Below are 18619 nucleotides of genomic sequence, written 5' to 3'. Positions count from 1 at the left end.
TGTTCATTGCCAAAGGAAATCTTTTGTTCGCCACAATTCATTATGCCGCGCTGAAAACATATCCATAAACAGGGACTTCCAAGTCTTCCTAAATGGTTTACCAGCATTTGGTCGCTCTGCCGTAATGGTTCGTATCAGCTTACGGCCAAGACTCCAGGGTTTGTGTGACTGAAGACTAGTTTCAAACTTGTTGCACATTACTTATCCCACCCTGTTCGCTTCAAAGTCGGACCTTCTTCAAGATCAGCCATTGCGTACGTCAAAGCGGACAGGCTTCGGGTGACTTCTGTATCGATCATTCTTTCTGACAATCACAGGGTTATCAATGGCCGAGCGCTTTAAGTTATAATTTGAAAGAGCAATGGATTAACACTTGGACATACGCTGATGCTTTTGAAGGACCGTTGTTTAGAAAGCGTCTGGATATCTACTAAAACAATATTCTGATCGTTATACATTGTGCGCCGATTCCATAATGGGAAGACAAAGCGTGTTGGTGCAAATGCAACTCTGTTAAAGTCAAGTTTATAACTATCCGATACTTTGAATCACTATATTTGTAAATAAATCTGGGTCGCCCGGCATCGTGATCCTGTCCCAACATCTGGAGATGTGGGCTCCCCGTCCCAGAAGAGCCTGTCCCGAGACCTTGAAGCAAACCTTGAGGGCGCTGGTGCTGCTTCTCTGTCTCTTAGTGGTCTCCAGCTCAGAAGATCAGGAGGGAATCAATGCCGAGGTATGTATGTCGCACCATAACCCATCCATATATGAACAATCAACGTTATTGAATCATGATTGTCTTTGTGGTCAGATGCATTTGTTATAAATAATGAATTATCAACCGTCCAGTGTTTATGCTATGCTTGTGGTAGGCCACTTATCGGTTTTACTGCATGATGGCTCCCAAGGTGTGTGTTGTTGACCTTTTGACTCCGAATCGCTCAGAGGCCAAGTGCAGCTCAGGCCAGTCCAATTGTAGTCCCGCAGGCCACAAAACTGATGCGAACCTTACATCTGCAAAGAAAGATGCAGGTCGAACCCAAACTTAACGTTTGAGCTACATGTCCTTCCAACCAGGCATCAAACATCCGCTTCCCTCTGAACATAACGCTGAGTTGGCAAGTCAATTTGTTAGAGTGAGCTATTACAAGTTTACCCTGAGGCAAATGTTTGTTATTGGCTGACTCGAACAGTGGGTTTGGGGTGAAGGGTATTTCACTGTTTGCTGCATGTGTTTCTATGAAACAATAAAAAGTGGGCTTCTGGAATGCATGGATGCCTTCAGGCATGATGGACTCATAAGCAGAGTCTCTCTTGACAAAGCCAGTGGCTGCCTCGTAAATACAGTACTTAGGGCCTTTGTATGGCTGGGCATGTTTCTAATGTGTGTTATTATGTGTGGAGACTTACAGGCATTTAAAAGTGTTAATTACACACACATGCTTGACTAAGCAGGCTCACACTGACTGTTGAGATCTCTCTTCAGCCCAGTGATTTGCAGGCATCTCCTTCCAGCCGTGCTCAATTCTGGCTCCTCGCTCTCTTTTTTTCCTCGCACCTCTTCTACTCTTCCTCCCACCTGCTAGTGCTTTCCTCACCTTGTCTCCTCGCTGTCGTGAAAAATGTGTCTCTTATCCTCAGCCAACCCCAATTTTTGTACATTTAAAAACAGCTTACTAAAATCTTCCCTTTTAATTTCCTTCTACAGATGTAAGCCATTCGTTTCCGTTTGCTTTTGCACCCATTAAAGTATTCAGGATTGTTTGTGTCCTTTCCACACTGAAGCATCTCTCCCTCTCTCCTCCTCGGTACGGTAGTCATGGTTACGTCAGTTCGGCTACCTGTCCCAGGCCAGCAGGCAGATGTCCACCTTGCACTCCTCCCAGGTTCTGGCCAAGGCCATCGCAGACATGCAGCGCTTCTACGGCCTGCAGGTGACCGGGATTATGGACCCCGCTACTGTCAGGTCTGACGCACGCGCGCCACACACACACACACACACACACACACACACACACACACACACACACACACACACACACACACACACACACACACACACACACACGTACACACGTACACTACCATGAGAAAGTCTAGGACAATGCGACATTACTTAAGCGCAACTTACTATTACACTCACAACCGCTACGATTGAAGATTGAAGTCTACTACAATACGGTATACTATTACTATTACACTACTATTACAATACTTACTATTAAATTACACGCTGTAATACATTAGAGCATCAATGCTGTGTGGAGGTTGTATTTTCCCCTCAAAATGAAGAAGCCCATCATTGCGAATGCTCCTTATTTCCTATTTAAGTTTTAATGCCACCTATTGGCCTTTCATGCTTATGTATGCGTTTTGAATGTTTTGATTGTGGACTGAGATATTTTCTATAGTGTGGACAGGAATTTGTTTCTTTTACAGTTGGGAAATAATTTTCCTTTCATATATGTTTGGACTATGTCAATGGGATTCATTCTCGTATTATAAAGTGTTTTTGTTTCACTTTCAGTTAGAATCTCAGCGGTTTCTTCTTCTCCATATTATTAGTTTTGAGAGGTCCCATTTGAAATTTTGGGACCATTTTTCCCAAAGACTTTTGGCCAAAAAACACTGAGGCAGCCATTCAAATCCCGCCCTTATTGTGCCAAATATGGCACAAACATGGCAAATGCAAAACCTTTGTAGTTTGATGGCCTCGAAAGATGTTAAGAGGAAAACATTAAAGTGTTTAGCGGGAAGTCCAAAGGGGTATGGGGTGTGTTCTTGAGGTTGGCAGTAACATGTGGTGTACCACTTGTATCCACGGCGTTGGTTCGGTCAGCTGTAAACTTGTCCCGGATACGAACGCCAACACCCGGTCTGTAAACCCTTAAGTACCAAAAGGCAGTGCATTCTGGGAAAAGTGTGCAAGTTGAAATATTTTAAAGAATGCGTCATCGGTCCGACCTTTTGAGTGGTAAAAAAAAACGTTTTTGGAAAACTCTTCCAGAAAGATTTGTTGATTGGTGCTGAGGCATCGATCGGGCCTATAGGTAGGCTTTTGGCATTGGGACTCGAACCTGGAACCTGCCGATGACAAGCTGTTGAGGTCGAGGAGCTCCACTATTAGCTCCGCCATTAGCCCTGCTGTAGCTAAACACAACCATCGCCATGTGTACTCATTACAGACGTGTGTGTGTGTGTGTGTGTGTGTGTGTGTGTGTGTGTGTGTGTGTGTGTGTGTGTGTGTGTGTGTGTGTGTGTGTGTGTGTGTGTGTGTGTGTGTGTGTGTGTGTGTGTGTGTGTGTGTGTGTGTGTGTGTGTAGGGCCATGCGACAGCCCCGGTGTGGTCTACCAGACAGGACACCAGATGAGGTCCACCCGGGTTCCAGAAGGAGACGATACACTCTGACGGGACAGCAATGGGACAAAGACGACCTCACCTACAGGTCATTATTTTCCTTTTTATTTCTATGTTTTTTTATTTATGTGTCTCAAATCTTTGTATTTTATTTTAATCAAATGTTTTGTATCTTTTTCTTGTATTTAATCCTTCCTTGTTTTTTGCCTCAATTAAGTCGACCCTTTTATCGCTTTTGTCTTTTATTCCTCATAATGATTGAATCAATTATAGGACGGGCATGTTACAGGCCTTCGACAGCCACAGATAACAGATATTTTTTGTCAGAGCATTTGATTTATTTAATGTAGTCGGGATGTCAAGACAATTTCAACTAATATGATAACAATTACTCATAAAATAAATTGCAAACACTACCTTAAGACTGTGCCTCCTTAAGACTCACATGTACCGCAAAGCCTTTAAAGAGTTTATTTAAGTTAAATGTTGTTATTTTTATGTTTTGCCTGGTACACTTTTAATTTATTTAATTTGTTGTTATATAATTGTGAAAAAAAAAAAGCCCTGTGATATTATTGTTCTAAGACATTTATTTTTGTTTGGTTGTTTTGGTTTCTTTCTTTTTATCCGTAAAGCCCTTTGTAGCTCTGTTTAGAAAAGCGCTGTATAAATAAAGATTATTATGATTATTATGATTTCAGTACAGCCTCTGTCGACCCCTCCTCCCATCCTCTGACCCGCCTTAACTTCACCTCTGACCCCTCAGCCTGCTGAAGCAGAACATCCCGGCCTCCCTGGGGGCGGGGCGCACGGCCACCGCCCTCCGCAGGGCCTTCGACGTGTGGAGCCAGGCCACGCCCCTCACCTTCCAGGAGGTACCCGCCGACGACAACAACATCCACAACAACAACAACAACGGCGGCGGCGTCAGCGGCAACGGCAGCGCCTCGGCTCCGCTGGCCGACATCCTGCTGCTCTTCGCCTCCGGTTTCCACGGCGACATGTCCCTGTTTGACGGGGAGGGGGGGTCCCTGGCGCACGCCTACTACCCCGGCCCGGGGATGGGGGGCGACACTCACTTTGACGCCGACGAGCCCTGGACCCTGGACCACGAGGACCCCACAGGTCAGCCCGCCGTGGGGGGGTGGGGGTTGAGTAGCAGTCGGCTGGGTGTTTAGTATTTGAATCGGGGTATATAGAACCTAAGCCCCTCCCCCTCACATTTCTGACCAATCACACCCAGTGTTCGCATGGCCGTCGTCGGCAGAGATTTCGGAAAGTTACAAGTGCAAGTATCACTGCAAAAGTAGTTTTGGCGATAACTGCGTTTGTTGGTTTTTCTCGATATTTAGCTTTTATTAGTTCACAAAATACATTGAAGTAAATACGCTGACTGCTTCAAGGCCCCTGGTATCAATAAGGAAAAATCTAAATTTGGCTTGTTAGCATCTTGCGGCGGCCAGGACGCCTGTTTGTGAATCCCTCTCCGTAGTCACCAGCGTGTAGTTCCACTCCCGGCCTGTAGGGGGTACGAGGTGGTCGTATGCAGACAGCCCTTGCCGCTGCGTCGCATCGACACAAAGTAAAGGGGTCCGTAAACCCCCCTGCGTTGCGTCGACGTGGAACCATGACTAAACCTTGGGTCAACAGGTATAAATGTGATGTCCTTCTTGGGCTACAACGCCGCTGACTGGCCGTCCGACCCCTCCTCCAGGTATAGACCTCTTCCTGGTGGCGGTCCACGAGCTGGGCCACGCCCTGGGGCTGGAGCACTCGGACCACCCGGACGCCGTCATGGCTCCGTTCTACACCTGGACCCCCACGCACAACTTCACCTTGTCCCCGGACGACCGCAGCGCCATACAGTACATCTACGGTGGGGTTTTGGACACACACACACACACACACACACACACACACACACACACACACTCGAAAACAAAAGTACACACACGCACAAATGCATATACACACATATGCACATGCACACACACACACTCACTCACTCACTCACACACACACACACACACACACACACACACACACACACACACACACACACACACACACACACACACACACACACACACACACACACACACACACACACACACAAATGCACAGACACGCAGGCATACACGTGTACTGTACAGTCAAGCAGACACACACACACAAGGCATTTATGTAATTGCGGTGTGCAGTCTTACAGCTGGTGGCTGCTATTGTTCCTTTAAGGTTACAAGTGCTACTTTCCTTATTTACAGATGTGACCTCCAAAACCAGACATGAGTCAAACTATCTCTTTGAACAAGGGAGAAAAAACGGTGATCCTGTAATCATGTCATTTCCACTAGAATAGGTGATGGCTGAAACTGAAAACATGTGTAAACACATGTGTCTGTGCATACTGTCATATATACATGAAGTCACTCGAACAAACGAAAACACCTTCACACACACACACACACACACACACACACACACACACACACACACACACACACACACACACACACACACACACACACACACACACACACACACACACACACACACACACACAGTACATGATGTATAACTGTGTTCCCTATATTCCATAGAGAACATACTTAATGATGCTTGGCGACATGCTGCTCAGACTTTCCTAGAAAGAACGTCGAGCTGTGTGTGTGTGTGTGTCTGGAAATGTGTGTGTGTGTATGTGTGTAGTACTCATCGGTTTACATTGTTCGTCAACATCTGCTAACTTTTTATTTTTATTTTTATTCTTGTAACTCATTTTAGATCCACCATTCAACGTTTGAATTTGATATTTTCTACGAATAGACTTTCTCTCACTCTCTTCTAGCATTGTTAGCATTGTTATTTTTGCTTGGTTGCTAGATCCATCAGGAAGAAGTATGTTCCTGCAATACCGGAGGCTAGGAAAGCAGTTCTTAGACAGCACTCATAGGACCTCAGCTCTAGTTTTCGTGACTCTGTCTTCTGGACGCAAATACATTTTTCCTTGGATGGCAAAGGAAACTCAAGATAATTCACGAACACCAGAGGAAACACAACAGCTACCTAACCTAATACCCAAACTTCACTATCTAAAAATACCTGAACTAATCCTAACCCAAACTCAAGTCTCAACCTAACCATCTCAAGCCTTTTACCTAAACTAATGAGCAATTTATTCATTTCAACCTTTATCAAACTTAATTTTCAAGGCCGTCCCAGGAAATGTACTCGGCTTTGATTGAATCTTAAAGTCTTAAAGGCAAAAACAATAGAAAACAAGGGTCCTAGAAATGCAGTCCTAGGAGTACAACTGCAACGTCCGGTATTGCAGGTTCATACAATTGACCTCAAGGGGAGAATCCCTACCCAGCATGCAACAGTGAGCCTATTGTTTACATCTGAATGTTTACATATGCTAGCGTTGACACTCTTGACTAGTGTTGTGTGCTAGTTTCTGCCCACAGACCAAAGAATGAGACAGGCGTTCTGATTGGCTGGTAATCTGAGCAGTTTAAATTAGTCTGTTCTCGAGTGACTGCCAGACATGTCTAACATGCCTGCTGTGTGAGCGCTTTGATAGCGACCAGCATCGCCTCATACGCCCAGCGGCAGTTGACCTTTGACCCGTTCAGATTACATAACTCGATCTGTATGTGTGTCCGTGTGTGTCTGTCTCTTTGTGTCGCTAGGCAACTCGTAGGGATTCTGCTCCTGGAACAGACAGAGCGGAAACGTGCAATTTGTGTGTGTGTGTGTGTGTGTGTGTGTGTGTGTGTGTGTGTGTGTGTGTGTGTGTGTGTGTGTGTGTGTGTGCGTGTGCGTGTGTGTGAAGACAGAGAGGCACTGAAGAGACGGATCCTCACTGAGGGAGGGGGTGGAAGGGTCGAGGGGAGTTAAGGGAAGAAGGATTTATTTTTTTCTCGATTCCAAAGCAGCAGCTGGGAATCCATCTCGGCACAGCTGGAAGGCGATTGGCTCGCCAAGACAAGCGCCGCACAAGTCTTATTCATAACTCCCCACCTCACTCCTGCTTTCCCCGTCTGATCCATGTCAACCCCCCCATGTCTCTCCCCCCCCCCCCCCCCCCCCCCCCCAGGCCCGCCCCGCGCCACCAACGCCCCGCCCACCTCCGCCCCGGTCCCGCCCCCGGACGGCGAACCCGACCGCCCCGCCTCCGTCCCTCCCCCGCCGCCGGCAGCGGAGCCCACCGTACCGCCTCCCCGGGACCCCCCGCCCCCACCCCCGCGGGCCCCCACCCGCCGGCCCCCCGCCGGGCCCACCACCCGCGGCCCTGACCTCCGACCCCCGGCGCCTCCCAGGCCCACCGTCCCGGAGGTCCAGCCGCAGCCCGTCACCCCGGCGATGGCGCCGGAGGACCCCCGCCTCCCCCCACAGCCTCCTCCCGAGCGCCCCCGGACCCCGAAGCGTCCGGACCACCTGGCCCCGGACATCTGCGAGGGGGACTTTGACTCGGTGACCGTCCTGAGGGGGGAGATGTTTGTCTTCAAGGTGAGGCCCCCGACGGAAACGGAGGAGTCAGGCCGGACGAAAGATCGGTCAGGGAACGGACCAGATAATAATAATAATAATAATAATAATAGATTTTTATTTTTGAGCACGCTTTTCTTGGTGCTCAAAAAACGCTTTACAAAAATGAATACATACAGATAAGATAAGATTATACTTTATTGATCTCGTACGGGACGTTGAGGTTCATGTAAGCCGATGTTCTCTTTCGTTGACCATGGATCTGTTTGCTATTTTGTGCGATGGGACTTTTCCAAAACCCTGCCAAAAAACGGTGTAGATGTGATCACTGATCCGGTGTGTAAAAGTCAGAGTAGAGCGGGAGTCCGGGAAGTATAAACTTGGGAGAGGAGAAGAGGAAGTTGTAATCATTACAAACCTCTGTGTGATGTGTCGTGCCTCAATGCTCCCTGCTGTTTGCTTGACCTTCGACCCCTACGTTCCCCTTACCTTTCTTAGTAACAGAATTTAGTGTTTCTGAACCCTTTGCTTACGCCAGCGAAGGAACACAACAGGAAGTAAAAGATGGGATAAATAACGATGACATGAACGTTCAGTCTGTTCTTCTGTGTTCTCATTAAGTCGTGGATCATGTTTCTCTAGGTATTGTGATGGGCAGGGACTAACTCTAACAAGGGGATTTGCTTTTTTTCGTTTAGCACTTTGTGTAACTCTTTTGTCCCGGAACGCTCTATCAATAAAGTTTAATGGATTGATGGGTCACTCATGCAGGGTCGCTGGTTCTGGCGCGTCCGTAGGAACCGGGTCCTGGACAACTATCCCATGCCCATCTCCGTCTTCTGGAACGGGTTACCCGATGACATCGACGCTGCGTACGAACGCCACGATGGGAAATTTGTCTTCTTCAAAGGTCTGTGTGAGGTGTAAACCAACCAATCACTCACAACTTACAAATGAAACAACCAATCACAACAGACGTTCAGTGACATAGGCAATCACTAACTCACTAGCGCACAAATTCAACCGCCTTTTCTTGAACCAAAAATATTATATATTTATTTATAAACAGCTTATATAAGTATTACATGGATAAAAAACATATTGAGATAGTTAAAATACTCCAAGCCAGTTAAAATAAAATAACTACTAAACAGCCAAAATAACTTGTTCAACAGCCAGTCCTAATCAGAAACACGTCTAACTTCCTTACTCTAACAAATAGCTGCGTGGCACTGTCAAACACTCTGAAATAAAAACACACTGACGCTGTATTATGATTCAGTGCAGCTGGCAATATCTGGCCCTGTCTCACTGTTTGTTTCCATGACTTGTTTTTAAGAGAGAGAGAGAGAGAGAGAGAGAGAGAGAGAGAGAGAGAGAGAGAGAGAGAGAGAGAGAGAGAGAGAGAGAGAGAGAGAGAGAGAGAGAGAGAGAGAGAGAGAGAGAGAGAGAGAGAGAGAGAGAGAGAGAGAGAGAGAGAGAGAGAGAGAGAGAGAGAGAGAGGAGACATGTTTAGAGAGAGAGAGCGAGGTTAAGAGAGTGACAGAGAGCAAGAGAGAAGGAAACAGGAGAGAGAGAGACAGGTTTAGAGGGAGAGAGACGGGTTTAAGGAGAGAGGGACAGTGATTCTTCATGATCTGAAGCACAGTCAACTCGTTTTATGTCCCATCGTACTTCAAGTTTCGACGTTAATTATTGAACAGCTCAAACTTTTCAGGCAAACAGAAACATAGACAAACAAACACACACTCAATCACATGAAAGCCGAGCATAAAGATAAATCAGAGGGTGTTGTTTGGTAAGTTACTAGTGTGTTTGTGCGTGTGCCTGCGTAGCTGTGTAAACGTGCGTGTGAGACATCTGGCCAGGGGTTCGGCAACATCCTTAACACGGCGGACTTCCGGTCTGACAACTGGTCCACTATGATCAGGAAGGATACTCCAGTGATTCGGCAGCTTTGACCCCCAGCTCAAAGGTTCCGGGTTTGATTCCCCACTGTGTCCACAGTCTACCTATCGGCGTCCCTGAGCAAGATGCCCTATCCCCCTACCTGCTCCTTGAAGAACAGTTCCGGCCTGAGTTATGAAACCATCGTAGCCGTTTCTCCTTGCTTCACTCCGATATCCATTCCCAATGTTTCAATTGTTAATTGTTCCCTCCGGGATTACCCTAACCCTACACGCACCGTGGAACACATGCTGTGCAACGGCAAGTTTACGCAACGCTGACGGCAAAGCCAGCGGTTGTTGTTTCCTCTCAAAGAGCCTCAGTGCGTCTGCTATTGATCAGCGGTCATTCGTCACAGGGTTTGGTTTGCAGGGTTGACGTGTTAATTTGCTGATCCGCAGTGTGAAGGGCTGATTTTCGTTCCAAGGCAACGCAGTCGTGAACCTGTTTTGGTTCCGCGTCGGGTTTTAGTGAGCGGACCAATCACGGCCCTCGCTGCTGCGCCGCCTCGACACAAGGTTAACATTTTTGGGAGGCGCACGTCAGGTCCTGACGCGAGGAGGGTCCGCAAGGACGTAGCGGTTCCGTAAACCCCCTTGCGCTGCGTCGAGGTGGAACCATAATCAGTCACCCTTAAGTGTTGAGTCTGATGGTCCTGATGCCCCCCCCCCCCCCCCTGCAGGAGAGCAGTACTGGGTGTTCCGGGAGGCTGACGTGTTGCCCGGATACCCCCAACCCCTCCGGTCGTACGGTCGGGGCCTTCCCGAGGACCGCATCGACACGGTGATCTGGTGGGAGCCCAACGAACACACCTACTTCTTCAAGGGAGACAGGTATGAAGAGAGACAGGCACGCGAGCAGCCAGACATGGGGGAGACTGGGACGCACGCAGACAGACAGAAAGGGGAGAGAGCCAGGGATGCATGCAGACGGACAGGAGAGAGTCGGGTACACACGCGGACTGGCATGCACGCAGACAGACAGGAAGAGAGACAGACAGACAGGAGAGAGACCGGTACGCACTGAGACTGGCACGCAGGCAGACAGACAGGAGAGAGACTGGTACGCACGCAGACTGGCACGAATGCAGATAGACAGGAGAGAGACTGGTATGCACATAGACTGGCACCCATGCAGACAGATAGGAGAGAGACAGACAAACAGGAGAGAGACAGGTACACACAGAGACTGGCATTCACGCGGACAGATAGGAAGAAAGACAGACACACAGGTGCACAGACAGCTAGGTAGCTGAGTATGGAGAGAGATGGGAAGACGACAGCGGATATCTAAGAACATTCCTGAAGCAAAAAAATCTAAAAAAAATCTAAATATATAAATCGTAAAACATGTCGGCCATTGTAGAAAATTTGCATTTTTCCGATGTTATATCCTCTAACCATTTCATTCTGCATCGTTTGCATCTGCGTCTGCGTCTGTGTTTGTGTGTGTGTGTGTGTGTGTGTGTGTGTGTGTGTGTGTGTGTGTGTGTGTGTGTGTGTGTGTGTGTGTGTGTGTGTGTGTGTGTGTGTGTGTGTGTGTGTGTGTGTGTGTGTGTGTGTGTGTGTGTGTAGATACTGGAGGTACCACGAGGAGACCAGGCAGACGGACAAGGACTTCCCCAAAGCGCTGAGCCGCTGGGGGAAGATCCCCTCCTCCCCACGGGGGGTCTTCCTCAGCGATGACGGAGGTGAGACACTCCCCCCACCAGGGCCAGACACACCCCCGATAAGGGCAAGACACCCATCCCCCCCATCAGGGCCAGAAGTTGAAGGTCCCGTGACATGCCACCAGGTGTGAGTGTGATTAGCCGTTACAAGCCGTTTTGAAAATCTGCCCCTTATGACATCACAAGTGGGTGTGTCCACCTAGATCTGTGCCGGATAGATGAGCAACGTTTGCTACAGTCCACTGGGTAGGCTGGTAGCCCGATCTACCCAGCATACACCTAGGTGGACACGCCCACTTGTGATGTCAGAAGAGGCAGATTAAAAAAAATAAAAATAACGGATTGTAAGGCTAATCACACTCACACCTGGTGGCATCTCATGGGACCTTTAAGAATCGAATGGGCCTCGAAACTGAAATGCCCATAAAAAAGGTCCAGAATTGTTTTTCACTGGATTCATTGAACATGGGTCTGTCGTGCAACATAGAAAAAAATAACCTACTTCCTATTATTTCATAAAATGGCCAAGGAAATTATAAACAATGTCCCGAGATACATTTCACAAGTATAACAAGAAATTCAAAATAGTTGTATTACACTTAGAATTCCAGCTAATTTCTGTAATGCAGCATGTGTGCACAGAACCACTTGTCGTGAGACGGACACAGGAGCTACAACTAATGTCAACAAGTAGGACGACGAGTTGAAGTAGCGGTTTCCAAAGAAACTCTCGGTAATTGTAACATTGATTTACTTCAAACTCTCCCCACTCATTCCTCCACCGGAGATGCCAACCTCTCTCTCTGCTCTTGAAGAAGGAGTGAAGTTCGGAGTCAGTCAAGGGAGGGAAAAGAGAGGGAGTGACAGAGAGAGCGAGGGAGAGAACATTGGCAGGAGGACTCGGTAGAAGTGAGAAGGTTCTGGAACCGCGCTGAGCTGTTTTCCTCTGGACCTGTTGCCCTCTCACCCACGCCGTACCCAGAGCTCCCTCAAAGCCCCGGTCCACCACGAAGGAGCTCAGGGAAGGAGGGTCTCCTTGGTATTCCATGTGTGGATGACGTGTGCTTCTGGCTGTAGGCGCTTGGACTCGTAAAGGTGTAAGTGCTTACAGGTGGGGCGTCTCTAGGGGGAGGCCTGTTTGAGTCAGCCAGTAAAACCTTGAGCCAGAGTCGGGAGCAACACAAACGGTCCGTCGAGAGAAGGAGAAACGGGTTTAACTACCTGAGAGGAGGAAAGATGAGGACCTTTTACTTTTGTTGGAGAAACGCAACGACAATCTTCAATGACAGAGTCGGTGAATCACCCGCGTACCGCAGTCTGACTGTCCAACTCGGTGACGTCACACTTTTTCCAACATTCCCATTTCAACGTGGCGTGCACCAACCTCAGAGCCACGTTACAGTTGCATAGTTTTCTAATTACGTTTTACTTCAATTTTATTTTGCAATGTATATTTTCGTGCATACTCGCATATGTTTCAAATGTTTGTTTATTTAGCTTGTTTAATTTCGATCCACTGTTTCTCATCATAATGTTTGCATCCCTGAGCAGACCACATGTGACGGTAACAATCCCCCCCCCACGAGGACTCTGTAATCAGTGGTATTTCCAGAGGTGTTTCCCCTTCTGCTCCTCCTCCCACTTACTCCCTCACACCCCCCTTGGGGTTGGCGCTAACTCAGGCGGTAGAGCGGGTCGGCTGGTAACCGCAAGGTTGTTAGTTCGGTCCCCGGAGTGTCGAGGTTGTCCCTGAGCGAGGCGCCTCACTCTGACTGCTCCCGACCAGCTGGCTGTCGCCTTGCAGGGTCGACTCCGCCGTCGGGGTGTTAATGTGTGCATGAACGGGTGAATGTCAGGCAATATCTCCCCGGAAAACGGATCCATTCAGACAAGCCTACTCCCTTTAAGACGGTTGCATTCGTGGGACTAGAATGAGCCCACTTTTTTCCTCTACACTGTTTCATTATGTTGTGGTTGTTTTGTTTTAGTATTTTTTTGCTTGATCTTATGAATAATAAATACATTTTATTTGTGGAGCACTTTACATTCAAAAATCTCAAAGTGCTAACGACTGATTTTGTAAGGTGACCTTTAGTGTCAAGAAAGGCGCCCATAATTAAAACGCATTATTATTATTATTATTGATATTGTGCAGCGCTTTGGATAAAAAGCTTAACATAAACACAGTCCGTGCTACCATTGACCATTCCTTTTGTCGCCCCCCCCCCCCAGCCCACACCTACTTCTACAAAGGCAGCAGCTACTGGCGCTTCGACAACCGCAAGGGGGCAGCGGATCCCGGCTACCCCCGCTCCGTCCTCCGGGACTTCATGGGCTGCCGGAACGCCCCGGACCCCCCGCCCGAGACGGAGACGGAGCGCACGCAACCGGCCGCGCCCCCGCCGCCACCGCCACCGCCCGGGGTCGACCCCCGCAGCCCCACCCGCCGCGACCGCGACAGAGACGCGACGGACGTCCCGGGCCGGGGCGGGGCGGGCGACGGGGGGCAGGAGGAGGAGGAGGAGGTGGTGGTGGAGAACGAGGTGGTGGTGATGGTGCCCGAGGACGGGTCGAAGGTCATGACGCTGGTGATGGTGGTGGTGCCGTTGGTGCTGGTGGTCTGCATCCTGGTGCTGGTGTACGCCATCCTGCGCTCGCTGCAGAAGAAGGAGACGCCCCGCGTGCTGGTGCACTGCAAGCGCTCGCTACAGGACTGGGTCTGAGACACACAGACGCACGCACACACACACACACACACACACACACTTATAGACGCGTATACACACATATACACACATTTGTAGATGCGCAAACACACACTATAGATGCAAACATATTGAACAATTAATGATGCGTACAGACACACACGCACATACTTTTGTACACCAACACACACACACACACACTTATAGAGACGTATGCACACATATAGACACATTTGTAGATGCGCAATCACACACACTTATAGACGCACACATAGAGAACAATTAATGATGCGTACTGACACACACACACTTATAGACACATATACACACATATACACATTTATAGATGTGCAAACACGCATACTATAGATGCAAACCTATTGAACATTTAATGATGCATACAGACACACACACACATACTTTTATGCACAAACACACACACACACACTTATCGACACGTATACACACGCATACACATTTGTAGATGCGCAAACACACACACACTTGTAGACGCACACATAGAGAACATTTAATGATGCGTACTGACACACACACTTATAGACACGCACGCACATACACATTTGTAGATGCGCAAACACACACACTTATAGACGCACACATATAGAACATTTAATGATGCGTGCAGACACACACTTTTATATACACACACACACACACACACACACACACACACACACACTTGGGTTTAGGGCTAACACGCCAGGTAGGCTTCACAGTGATGGAGCTCTTGCACACCCATGACAGGTACAGACACACACTCGCCACTCATGACCCCACCCATGCCCATAATATGAGCTGATAGGTAGGAACCAATGAGAAGTCTCTATTTGTTGCCTCTGGTGCCTCAACCAACCTTGAGACATTTGCACTTTTTATTTTTCTTATTCTGTTTATGATTTCCTTGTTTTAGTGTGTGTGTGTGTGTGCGTGTGCGTGTGTGTGTGAGGGAGGGAGGGAGCTGGAATGTGTAACAGCTGAGTCCGTTTTCTGGCCTCTATCTCCCACAGGGCTCACAACCACTGTCCTGTCTCTCACACAAACATCCACACAGCCACACGCAGACACACACACACACACACACACACACACACACACACACACACACACACACACACACTCACACTTTGACCAAACATTTATGCCTCTAATTTCTACATACAACGCTACATATACACACTCTGCAAGATCTGCAAGAACCGGCACACACTGCTATTGTTGCACGCAGACACGCAGGCACCAACCCCCCAACACACCAACACACCAACACACCAACACACCAACACACCAACACACCAACACACCAACACACCAACACACCAACACACCAACAGTCGTACTACACTTAGGACTGTTTTGCCCCCAGAATGCTACTAGTCACCACTAAGCCGTAGTGCTGGGCGACGGTGGACTGGTTTCTGTTCTACCGGTGGGCTGTTTGACGGCTCCCCGGGTTCGTGTGGGAACACGACTGCCGTTTGTGTTCACTGCGGAGGGCCCAAGAGGCGTCACAAGAAAGAGAGTCGAAATATGACGACCAGAAAGGGAAATGAGGGCGATAACCCTCCAGCCACACAACTCTGTTAGATCTGCTGCGCCGATGTGGAGACAGAGCTGCAGACAGACAGGGTGCAAGAGACAGAAAGAGAGACAGAGAGAGCGAGGGAGAGAGAGAGTCAGAGAGAGAGAGAGACAGAATGGCGCTGGTCTGGTTTGTATTAAAAACCACATGTTGCTGATTTACTTGCATCAGGCTGAAGAATGGAGGGGGCCTGGCGGGAAGGGGGGGGGGGGCTGGAGAAAGACCCAGCAGAGGGACGAATCCAACAGTTGGAGGGAGAGAGGGAGAGAGCTGGAGAGGGAGAGATGGAAATATATCCTGCCCGGATGAAGAAGGAATGTGTGTGTGTGTGTGTGTGTGTATTTGATAGGGACAACCTGGGGACAGCAGCCCCCCCCCCCCCCCCACCTCCTCTGAAGGAGTGAAGGAGAAAAAGGAGAGGGAGAGAGGAGGACAGGGCGAGGAGAGGGCAGTGCTGGCACTGTTCCCTGTGACCTAGTTTAGAGTTCTCCTGCAACTCTCTCTCTTCCTCCTTCCTTCCTTCCTTTCTCTCTCTCTCCTCTCTCCTTTTTTCCCTCACTCTCTTTTCCCTGTCTCTCCTTCTCTGTTCCGTCTTTCCTCCCTCTCTTATCTCTATCCTCTCCCTCATGTCCCACTCCCCTCTCTTTATCTCTCCTCTGTATCTTCTTTATCCAATCTTCTCTCATCTTGCTTCTCTCTTCCCTTTCTCTCCCCTCTCTTCTCTCTCTCCCCTCTCCTCGCTCTCTCTCTTACCCTTTTTCTCTTTCTTCTCTCTTCTCTCCCCTCTCTTCTCTCTCTCTCTCCCCCTCTCCTCGCTCTCTCTCTTCCCCTCTCTTCTCTCTCCCCCTCTCCTCTCTCTCTCCTCTCTCTCCCCCTCTCCTCGCTCTCTCTCTTCCCCTCTCTTCTCTCTTCTCTCCCCTCTCTTCTCTCTCTCTCTCCCCCTCTCCTTGCTCTCTCTCTTCCCCTCTCTTCTCTCTCCCCCTCTCTTCTCTCTCTCTCCTCTCTCTCCCCCTCTCCTCTCCCTCTCCTCTCTCTTCTCTCTCCCTCCCCTATCTTCCTCCTCCTCTATCTTCTGTTTGTTGTCGTTTAGGAGCACTGTTGGAGAACATTTCCCATGGGTACCACTCCTCCCGCCTCCTCCGTCATTATCTTCATACACACACACACACACACACACACACACACACACACACACACACAGAAACATACACACACGCAGACACACACATCACCACAAACTTCTCCTAGCTTCCCTGTTGTTATGTCCATTGTTTGATCTTTCTAGATCCTACTAGATGACTCTGTTGTGTTGCTCTTTTGGACTTCCTGTAGACGACTCACTCCTCAGTATTATGTCTTTGCCCATCTGAAACATAACATACTGAAATAACACAACATACTGAAGTATAAGAGACAACACAAACACATACGCACACACACATACACACACGTATATGCACACAGACACACACACACACACACACACATACATACCTACATCCATACCCACACATTATCAAACCAAGTATAACCTAGTTCATTGGGTTAAGATACATTTGCATTAAGCCACTATTTTTATGATACAATGATATCGTACAGTACCTTCATGACATGTTACCTTCATGTAGCATAGCCTTGAAGTAATGTATGACATATTGTATGACATGATATATTTTGTGTTTTTTTTAAAAGCCCTATTTTGAGGATTTCTTCTGTTAGAGTTTTACAGCATATTTCATCATAATGAAATTAGAAAACACAATTGTTCATCACCATTTGTTGACATGTATAGTTTACAGCCCTAGTTTGCATAATAATAATGATGGTAACGATAATGATTTCATGTGCCTTAGCCGTCCTCTGTGAATACTGGACGACAAGTTCAGAGGACAATGTTTTCTCTGAGAATTGTGGATAATAATTTAGGATAAGTTTTTGCTTCCATTTGTGTGCATCTGTTTTGTAAATTTTTTCAGTGTTAATGCTCATTAGATGCAGAATCGCAGTATATTATTGTGAAAAGAAATGATGATCCATGCAGGGCATGTTCTGTGTAACCTCGACACTGCTTTATAGAGGGAACAAGAATTTCACAATAAAAGCACAAAAGCAAACCGCTTGCTGTTTTCCACTGCTCTTTATTAACACGTGTTTCTGTAATAATGCAGCTCAAACATTGAGGCACACAGGCAATACAATTTAAGGCAAAATGTAATGGTAGTGCTTTGAGGTGCTTCCGGAGGCCTTTGTCCACTAGGTAGAGCCATTGTCTTCATTAAAAGGTCAAAACATAAGAACAAATGTGTGTTATAATGCTTAAAAAGAGAAAACGCTTTATCCAAAATGCTGCTACGTTCACTAATATATGTGTTTATGAGTTCATGAGTTGGCTGATGTGTGCTCAGGTGGAGATAATCTGAACAATGGTATAATGAGTTCATAACTTGAATATTGTAGGCTTATCCAGACACAAATTTTTCCGTTGGTTGTTTTAGTCAAGGTAAATATAAGGGAGGGTATTTTGGGGAGTATATTTAGAGTAAACATTCAATGTGTATTTTTTTACTTATTGATGATACAGCCGGCTATATGCAGGTAGCACTCAGAGCTTGGTTTTGCTGCACTACTGAGTTTAGCGATGGCTACCTTCGGCTACGTGTTGGGCAAGCAGGGAAGGCTGGTGGTCATTGGGTAAGGTCTGTAGGGTCTATATAAGCTGGAGCTCAGTGTGTCTTTGCCCGGGGTAGGGGTTGCCTGTGTAGGATGGTGAGCCTAGGGTCGGTCTGCGGCCAGCTCTGCTCCAGATTATCTCCCACTGAGCTCATAATGAGATCATGGAGGAGGCCCTC

General features: G+C 47.9%; 1 protein-coding gene across 1 annotated transcript; it reads left to right on the top strand.

Moving 5' to 3' along the window:
- Window positions 1–17: 17 nt before the first annotated feature.
- On the top strand, window positions 18–17884 carry mmp15a (matrix metallopeptidase 15a). Its single transcript, XM_060060292.1, has 10 exons — window positions 18–736; window positions 1818–1966; window positions 3324–3446; window positions 4125–4483; window positions 5073–5234; window positions 7458–7870; window positions 8621–8759; window positions 10479–10629; window positions 11371–11486; window positions 13698–17884. The coding sequence occupies exons 1-10, from the start codon at window positions 611–613 to the stop codon at window positions 14186–14188; spliced, it is 2229 nt and encodes a 742-aa protein (XP_059916275.1). The 5' UTR covers window positions 18–610; the 3' UTR covers window positions 14189–17884.
- The last annotated feature ends 735 nt before the right edge of the window (window positions 17885–18619 follow it).

The sequence above is a fragment of the Gadus macrocephalus genome, chromosome 9 (assembly GCF_031168955.1).
Source record: "Gadus macrocephalus chromosome 9, ASM3116895v1".
Lineage (NCBI taxonomy): Eukaryota > Metazoa > Chordata > Actinopteri > Gadiformes > Gadidae > Gadus > Gadus macrocephalus.
The sequence above is the reverse complement of the archived record's forward strand: the minus strand, read 5'-3'. Positions and strand labels throughout refer to the sequence as shown.